Source organism: Pseudopodoces humilis, chromosome 3 (assembly GCF_049639895.1).
Source record: "Pseudopodoces humilis isolate 2021_Gansu_Grassland_sample_001 chromosome 3, ASM4963989v1, whole genome shotgun sequence".
Classification (NCBI taxonomy): Eukaryota; Metazoa; Chordata; class Aves; order Passeriformes; family Paridae; genus Pseudopodoces; species Pseudopodoces humilis.
The window spans coordinates 12,209,227-12,218,840 of NC_142202.1; the positions used below are offsets into that span (position 1 = coordinate 12,209,227).

The 9,614-nt window shown below is 43.8% G+C and overlaps 1 protein-coding gene across 1 annotated transcript; it reads left to right on the plus strand.

Annotated features, from left to right (window-relative positions):
- Positions 1-57: 57 nt before the first annotated feature.
- On the plus strand, positions 58-6,524 carry POLR3F (RNA polymerase III subunit F). The gene is made up of 9 exons (XM_005523248.3): positions 58-124; positions 581-698; positions 1,556-1,623; positions 1,748-1,815; positions 2,093-2,205; positions 2,741-2,884; positions 4,238-4,345; positions 5,053-5,244; positions 5,818-6,524. The coding sequence occupies exons 1-9, from the start codon at positions 69-71 to the stop codon at positions 5,893-5,895; spliced, it is 945 nt and encodes a 314-aa protein (XP_005523305.1). The 5' UTR covers positions 58-68; the 3' UTR covers positions 5,896-6,524.
- Positions 6,525-9,614: the final 3,090 nt, after the last annotated feature.

A 9,614-nucleotide genomic window follows, 5' to 3' on the forward strand; every position in this document is an offset into this window, starting at 1 on the left:
AGCAACCGTCCCGCCCCCTCCGTCGCGCGTCTCTGACGTCATCTCTCCGCGCCGAAGCCCGCCGTGCTATGGCGGAGGTGAAGGTGAAGCCGGAGGTGCCCGATCCCATGGACATCGAGAGCAGGTGCTGGGGGTGCCTGCAGGCAGGCATGGAGGCTGCCGGGCGGGGGGTGCGTGTGTGGAGGCCACGAGGGACGTGTTTTGGGGCGGGGGGCGGCAGGCGTGGCGGGGCCTTGTCGTTCAAGGCCTGAGGGGGGTGTTTCGACGCCCGAGTGTTAATCAGGAAATAAGTGCTGAAGGAGAGGGTTGTTGGGGGCACCGAGAGTTTCGTGCTGGGAGGTGTTTAGGGGGCAGTGGGGGTTGGGTCAGGTCACTTTCGGCTGTTCCGGAGTGTTTCTGGTCTTGGAAAGAGAAATAGTGCACTGGGATTTGGTGCCGGGCTCCCTCGAGAAGCAATTGATGGATACTTTTCCCCTGCGTTGCTCTTGTCACTCTCTTCCATCCTGACTTCAGTACTGTTTGGACTTGATTTTAGATGCAGCAGAGCATGACTTTTAAAGTTGCTTCTCTCCTCCTTCAGGATCATCGAGCTGTGCCACCAGTTCCCCCATGGCATCACAGACCAGGTGATCCAGAATGACATGCCTCACATGGAAGCCCAGCAGAGAGCTGTGGCCATCAACAGGCTGCTCTCCATGGTAGGGACAGCCCGCCTTCCTCATCTTCCTCAGCACATACATAACCACAAGGCCCATCAGTGATGGGGAATTAATTAGCTGTAGAGAAAAGGATGGGTGTTAGGCTATGCTCTCATATGTGAAGATGTTCTCTGAACCCTTGACAAAATCCCAAGCTTGTGGATTGCTCTGATGGCACACAGGTCAAACCTGTCAGTTCTTGATAAGAACCAAGGCTGTAACTGTAGGAAAGGGTCAGCTGGCAGTGAAAGAGTGAACATTAATTAATGCTGGCATACACACACTCTTAGGCTTGTCTAATTTCTTTCCTCTTTAAAATGAGAAGTAAGGACTTTTCCTGGCCACGAGCATGCAGAGCAGAACAATCTTTTTGTGTGTGTGAGAGATGCCAGTAATTCACATCTAAGAGTCACTGCCCATCAAAGTTGGCAGCTTTCCAGTGATGGCCACTTAGTAAAAATGTAGAACTTTGCTACTGCAACTTGGAATTGTTCCAGAGCTCCACTGTGGTTTCTGGGTTGCCGTGCAAATGAGTGCTTTGATGGAAACAGAGCAAAGTATACAAGAACCTGATATCCCTTGTACCATGTGAAAGTCAGGAGAAACAACAGGAATTGTTGTAGATGTTGTGGGAAGGGTCAGGAACTGTTTGTTGTTTCTGATAGCTGATGATAAGTGGAAACTTGTCGGGGGGGAAAGGCTGTTACTGTTTCCAGTGGTTAGAAATGTTAGTTTTCATTTTTCTTTATTTAGTTGACGTTAAAAAAGGTTTTTATTTTAGAATTTCAGAATAGTCTTCTAAAACACCTTCTGGAACAAGCTGTTTGAAGTAAATACATTGTGCCCATCTCTCCTAGGGGCAGCTGGACCTTCTGAGGAGCAGTGCAGGTCTCCTGTATAGAATCAAAGATTCCCAAAATGCGAGGTAAGCCTGTGTTTGCTGGGCAAATATATTTGGAACACAATTCTTGTTTGTGGCTTAAAACAAATCCAAATTCTTTCAAATTTTGGGCCTTTCAAAAAATCCTGATGTCTGTCTTGTTTTACAGTAAAATGAAAGGCTCTGACAATCAAGAGAAGCTGGTTTACCAGATCATAGAGGATGCAGGCAACAAAGGTACTTTAAATTATAATTGTGAATGGTACTAACTGTGTTAACTCATGGGACCATTCCTGTCCAAAGTCATAAATGCTTGCCCAGACAACACAAATATAAAATCTAATACCCCTATACCTTCTTGTTTTTCTCCAATCCCTTCTGTCCATTCCTTCCCTTTTGCTGGGAGTGGCAGGCAAGCAACCCAAGTAGTGTTCTGATGTGACTTTTGGTTGGTATGTACAGAAACAAATGTTTTCTTCTATTTATTTCTGTTCACTTCTCTGTTTTTTAACAGGTATTTGGAGCAGGGACATTAGGTACAAAAGTAATCTGCCTTTAACAGAGATCAACAAGATACTGAAAAACTTGGAAAGCAAGAAACTAATTAAAGCAGTTAAATCTGTGGCAGTGAGTATTTTGTGACCTTTTTTTTAAGCAATTTCAAACATCTGCTGAATGCTTTGTATGCTTTTAGCAGGGGCCTGGGGGCAGAGAAATCTCATTTTGCCTCAAGCCTTCTCTTTGACTGTGCACCAGTGTTTGACTCTCTGCCTTTAGTGTGCAGGTTTGAGGTGCAGCAGGTATTGGGTCCACAGGTCAGCTTCTCTGCTGTTTGTCTTCAGTTATCTGGTTCACACTGGGTCTGGTATAGCAAGTGGAGCTAGAGAAGCTGGACATAGAAAAGCAGTAGCTTTTTTTATGTTCATGTGAAAGATGCTGGCTTCATCTAGTGTTCCAACGCTATTGTTATAAAATGATTAGGAATCAAAATGGGTTGATCTTCTCTTTATCTCTGTGCTACCTGAGGGTCAGACAGGTTGAGGACAGCTCAAGTCCTTAGGTGTAGGAGTAATAAACCTCTTCTGCAGATTATCTGCTTAAATGTTCCTTCCTTAGGAAGGCTCTCAGGTGTTGAGAGGTGTTGTACATTTCCCTCCAACAGGCATCCAAGAAGAAGGTCTATATGCTGTACAACCTGCAGCCCGACCGCTCCGTCACTGGAGGGGCCTGGTACAGTGATCAGGACTTCGAGTCTGAGTTTGTGGAGGTGTTAAATCAACAGTGTTTTAAGTTTCTGCAGAGTAAGGTGAGTGCCAAAATCACCTGCTGTTTGTTTTGTAAACAGGTGCCAGACAAGGCTTAGGTTTCCATAGGTGTTGGCCCTTATTGCAGCTAGATTGGCAAATCTGTCCTGGACTATTACTTTTGTCACAGTAAGTGTGATGGTGTTGTATTGAAATGATGGATGTTTTTACACCCTGGACAAGGAGGGGAGCCTTTTACCTCTGAGGTCCAATGACAAACTGTCCTAGATGACACAAAATTGTGTATTCCTTATCTTTTGTATGCCAGCCTGCCCCAGAGTATTACTGTCCCTAGGACCCAGCAACCTGGGAAAGAGGAACTTGTGTGTTTTATCCTGGAAGGTGGAGGGCGGGTGCAGGATCTCTTAAAAATGGGAAACAGACACGAGGGGAGTGTTTTTGTTCTCCCTGGGCACCTGAGGGGGTTGCCTGGGGCAGGTCTCCAATGGAGAAGCTGCATTTTGCAGTCCAGACCTGCTCCAGAGGGAATTTTGCAATACCATTTCCTGCTGCTGCTTGGGACAGCCCAGGAGGAATCAGACCTCTCTCCACGATTTGTTGAGGAGGGGATGGGCCTGCAACTTGCCAGGAAGTTTTTTCCAGCTTGTTTGGCAGCATTGGAGCCTTTTGGCCAAAAATTGTTCGTCCAGGTTTTGTTTTGACCCTGTACCCCTCTGATTGTTGTTTGTGGAAGTTCTGGAACTGCAGAGGCTGTTACCTTTTATTTGATATTTTCTCCCTTCTATCTTCTCCCATTTTGTGTCTGTTGGTGAAAGGAGATTGGTTTAAATTCAAGCAGAGGTAAATAATTTTGGAGTCTCCACCTATATAATTGTCTTAGAAACTAAGACACAAACCAGGCAGCAAAGAAGCACAGGACCAAAAAATCTAAGAAAAGTCACTGTGGATTCTGCAGAGCACCTCATTTCTGAGAGGGTGGAAGGCAGCAGTCAGTCAGGTAGCTCTGACTAGAAGACAATTGCCCCTAGTCTAAATTATCCCTGGCTCATTAAATATGTCTGCAGGTTGTAGCATTTGTCTATTCCATTACAATATATTTTTAACTGGCTCTAGGTACAACAGAAACTTTCTTTTTGTCAACAAAATGCCAAATGTTGGCATTCCTTCATATTAATCTGAATTATAGTGTAAATTTAATGTAATTTATTATAAAATTATATTTGATTGTGCATTGGATTGTCTCACATACACCACTTTTAAGAACATGGTTTTAAATGCTAAATAAGTCCCAGAAATGGAAAACAGGTTTTGTTTCTGAGCCTGCCTGAAACTGAGCCACGAAGGAGGCTCTTGGCAGTCAGTGCTGACTGTAACTAACCTTTGCTTTTTCTCAGGCAGAGGCAGCTCGAGACAGCAAACAGAACCCCATGATACAGAGGAACAGCTCATTTGCCTCATCCCACGAGGTGTGGAAATACATCTGTGAACTGGGCATCAGTAAGGTCAGAACAGATTCATCTCACTACTGTTCAAATTGTCAGTGCATGATTAGCTGTAGGAGCTGAGTACTGCAAACTTGCTGAAGGTCTCATAAGTGTCTTAGTACCCTACAGCTTGTGTAGTGGAAGTGAGCTTTGTGGCTTCTTTGCTTTTGGGGAGGGTCATTGATACTGCCTGGCATTCCAGGATAGCTTGTGGATGTGGGTTTTCAAAAGTGTGTCAAAGAATTAGTATTCACATCCTTGTTAACTGTCTCAGCTGGTTTAGATTCCATAATTTCTCTTAAATTTACATATGCACTTCAAGGAATTTTAGGGGAGGGAAAAAAAGAAGGGGAAAAATACCCCACCATTACTGGTCACCATCAACAAGTATATCTTTAGCAGCTTTTTCTTCTTTCACAATTGTTTTCCTGCAAAACTGGAACTGTATTGTGCTAGGATGATGGAGACATCTCAGGTGCATAGGGAAATTCTTTTTGGTAAGACCAAGGCTAGTGCAAATCAAAAGTGCTCAGGAAGTAGGAGGTATTAGTATTTATTTGCTTTCTTTTTGCATCTGCACAACTCCATAAAATTGCCAGTGAGACTGGTATCTTTCTAGGTTAGAACTCTGTGGATTTGTTACTCATGGTGTTTGCTCATTTCCTCCTTGCAGGACTCACTGGCACACATCTTTCCTAACATCCATTTCACAAACTCTGTCTTAGGTAGAGTTGTCAATGGAAGACATTGAGACCATTTTGAATACTCTGATCTACGATGGCAAAGTGGAGATGACCATTATTGCTGCCAAGGAGGGGACAGTGGGCAGTGTGGATGGGCAGATGAGGCTGTACAGAGCTGTTAGTCCTCTCATCCAGCCCACTGGATTGGTCAGGACACCATGTGGACTGTGCCCTGTGAGTAACTAAGTCTGTGGATCATTAGTGGTGTATATGCAGCTCTTGAGCACAGGTTTGCAATGGCCACATGGCTCATGGCAAGTTCTGCCCACGAGTCAGCCTCGGGGCTAAGCCAACTGTGCTTAAAAGCTGTCTGTGATGCCCTAGCTGTGGTGTAAGAGGTTCTGTAGTTGGTCTAAATACCTGCTCTGCCAGGTGTTCCCCACTTCCAGCCTGTCTCTTTACTGGACTGTATGTGAAAGGATGCTGTCAAGTGTAGTCTGTTCCAAATGATATTTCTGGTCCCAGGTTTGCCTGTGTTTTTACCAAGCTAAATTATTTCTGTCTGGCTTTTGGTCTCCTCCCTGGACTGTGAACTGGTTTGTAGGTAAAACTTGCCAGCATGTCCCTTTGTGGTGGGATCTGTTTTCTGTTCTGCCTCAGAGCTGCCACAAGACTTCCTAGGTTTTGGCCTCTGTTAGACTAATGCTGATCTACTCAGAAAGAAGCAGAAACCATGGGAGCATGTTACACACATGTTACATCCAGCTGGAAGCAATTACTCTGCTGACACAGAGCTTTCTTTTGCAGGTTTTTGATGATTGTCACGAAGGTGGTGAGATTTCTCCGTCAAACTGTATTTATATGACAGAGTGGTTGGAGTTCTAAAGTGAAAGAAAACTGTAAACTGGATTCATCCTTCACAGCCAAAGTGACAAAGCAGCTTGCTTTTTTTAAAAGCGGAGTTCTAAATCTGTAAGCAACTTCAGGACATGGAGTGACAAACTAGCCGTGATCCAGCTGTGTGAACTATCCTGGGAGTGGACTGGAAGTGGAGTCAGTGCTGAAGATCAAGGCTGAAGTGGAAATGTAAATCCATTCTTGAACCAAAATTGGAGGTGGCAACTAAGGTGGTTAACATTAAAACAGATTTCTAAGCAACAGTTCAAAATAAAGTTCAAACAAGGTTGAGACATTTTAGTCTTAACATTTATCAGTCCCTCACAGCTGATCAGAAAAACTTGCTAACAAGTGTCAAGAATAAGATCCAAATTTTGCTTTCAGATTTAATGCTACTGATGGATGTCTAAGTTCTAAAAAAGACACTTTTTAGACACAAGAGTGTCTAAAAGACACTTTTCTCCCATGATAGCTTCCTTCTAATTGAAGACTATGAATCTGATGTGGGAAAGATTCTGATTATGTCAAATAGACACTGAATATTTAAACACTTACTGGTTCTTTATTATCTTTCTTACCTGCTAATTTATCATTAAACCCCTGATTTTTCTTACGTACATCAGTGCTTCATTTCCTGTATTGCTGCCTGGTGATGCATCTGCTGCATTTATTCCTTCATCATCAAATTTCTGGTGGTGTGTTCTACAGCTGTGTCACATAAATGGATGTCTCCACTGAAATTTTGAGTAGAGGTGTTCTGGGAAAGATGTCTTTTCCACAAGAGAAAGGATTCCTCTGGCCTGATGCTACAGAGAAAATTTTTATGGATTCCAGCATCCAGAGTAGCAGAAGGCTGGAATGACACACTAGAGGCAGGGTGGGGTGCACAGACAGTCTGGCCCCTGTACCACTGTGCTGCTTGTGGCTTCAGCTGGCTCTGGCCAAGCTAGATCTCTCCACAATTACTCAGTATCTTCACAACGGTCTGCCAGCACTGGGGAACAATTAGGGTGTCAAGCACAATACAAGGCTTGTTGCATCTGCTCTATTTTCAATTGTGCCTGGCTGAAAATAGGCCCTCTGAGCACTGTGTTGGGAGGGTGGTGGGAAAGCACCTCTGTGGATGTGTTAGCAGCATCCTGGGTAACCTGACAGAGGGTTAACATAGATTTTGGAACAGTTTACCTCATAAGGGTAGGAGACTTTACATCAGCATTTCCAGTAATGTCCAGGAGTTTGCACTTTCTAAAAGCAGTCTGGATCACATATGAAAATGTTCAAATTTTGCTTGGTTTCCATTTCCCTTCTTATAGTGTGGGTGGAGGACAGAGGCTAGTGGGGGTAAGTGCTGTATAAAGAATAAAAAGAAACCCCCATGGTTCCTGTCCCATGCAGGGGAAGGGTATGGGTGCAGAGGCAAAGGTTCCTTGTGTGAGAGCAGTTAGGTGTGTACTGGAACAAACAGTGAGCACTGATAAGCTGGCAAATCCATGGAAGGACTTTGATTGTCCCATCGAGGTGAGCACCCCCAGCAGCTCTCCTTTTGCTGCAGTGTTGTCCCCAGGTGAAAGGGATGCATATCTCTACAGACAGGCAGGAGAACTTACAAAAGAGATGTGGGGGTGAAATGATTTGGGCTTTGTTCTTCCTCTGCCCCCTTTAACCATTCAGCACAGAGAAGACAAGGGGAAAATGCTGTTCTCTTCCCTGGAGGGAGCCTTGGATCAGACATCCTTTATTCCACCCAATGTAATTTCATTGAGATGTGGGGCTGGGGTTGCTTTTTTCTTCCTTTCTTCAAAGGGGACCTGACACAATGGGGTCCTGAGTCCTGCTGCTGCAGAGATAACACGATGTTTGTGCTCTACTGCAGCTAGAAGATAACTTCCTGGGAAACAACAGGACTTTATCATGCAGGTATGTCACTTTATGCTCTATCATCACATTCACTGGCAAGAAGAAAAAGGAGAAAGCTTCTCCTCATCGAAGAGCTTTGGGAATTAGATAGATAGATAGTTTATTAAGCTCTTTCAATTTTTGCATTGGGTTTATCTGGCTTAGATGACCTTTGTGGTATCTGAATTTGTTTAATGTTGAAGCTGTAACAAGAATACTCAGATTTGGGAAAAAGTGCGTATAAGGGAAAACTAATTTAAATTTTGTTTCTTACATACAGGAATCTGTCTGATCTATTTCTATATGAATCAGAGAAATTATCTTTCTGTCACTCTGGTTCTTCTTGAACCTGGCTGATTTATCAGCCTGACATTCTTATCTGAGAAGGGAGTAAATTCTAAAAGGTAGCATTAATAGTGTCCTGAGTTTTGTCAATCTTCTCCCTGGTGAAGCTGTCCTTATTCCAAACTGATATGAAATATAATGTTTTGAGGAAGCTACTATACTTGCTCCAGTACTCAATGTGAAAATACTTATTATCCCTTAAAACATGGATGACAAATTCTAAGCATGATCTGCTCATTTATTTTCGCAGGCCTCATATAAGAGGTCAGAATTCAGCTGCTGCAGGACCATGAGATCCCTTCTGAGCTGGAGAGTTCATCCTTGTTTTCATGAGCCCTGATCCTGCTGTCAACCCGTGAGCCTCTTTTGAGTGGTTGCTTCACTAGTAGTAGCTAACTGTCCACAGTGAGTTGGAGGGTGGGCACACCCAGATGCCATTTTCACACGGAATTGAGTGCAAAGTTGTTTTTTGATTCCCAGAGAAACATTGGCTATGGTAGCTGGCTGCATTGTGACTGACAGTGTACAGCTGGCTAATATTGCCTGGCATGTGTGTAGCCTTTACACTCCAAAGTTTAAAACATTAGTATGAATGGCAAGCTTTGATGAAAACATTTACCCCTTGGCTGAGTGGCTGTTTATTTATTTTTTTTTTTATTTTTATTTTGATGGTAAATGGCCCGTTGGAAGTATGGTGGGCAATTGTTATTCCTCTGTTATTCCGATGTTAGAGCACCATCTCCTGTCTCTTCCTGGGATGGCTTCCCCAGGGCTCCAATAGGGAAAAAGCTCGGTCTAAAGGCACACTGATTTCTTTTTTCCTCCACATGCAGAGCAGATTTTGAGAAGAAACCGTAGGGCTGGGACTTTCTGTCATTTCACCTGTGAGAAATACATGGCTAGGCCCTCCTCAGCCATGCTGAGCCCAGCTTAGCTTGCAGCCTGGAGGAAACTAAAAGGTATCATGACAAGCTCCACGGATGGTGCCCAAGTTCCTGTTGAAAATGTTCACTTCCAACATGAGCAAGTTTGTCATTGCACTTTACTCACTCTGTGGGAAATCATCTGGGGAATGGGGAGGACAGGAACCAGAGCTCAAAGCTCTCTTCTCTTTCAGCTGTTAAACACAAAACCAAGTCTGGGCTTGTGTAGGCAGCCTGTGGTGTTTTCCTTTCTTCCACTTTTTGAGCAAGCTTATGATTCTTTCAGTAAATGCTTTTGGGAAAGCTTTTACTTGGGTTATTTGGCTCACAGGTACAGAGCTTTAAGATTGTGCTTCTCTTCCAAACTGCTTTGGTTTAACCCAGCAGACAGGTAAACACCACACAGGTGTTCCCTTCCTTCCTCCCCAGTGGGATGGGGGAGATAATTGTAAAAAAAAGTAAAGCTTGTAGATTTGGATAAAGGCAGTTTAACAGGGCAGAAAAGGGAAAATAATGGTAAGAGATTATATAAATCAAATGATG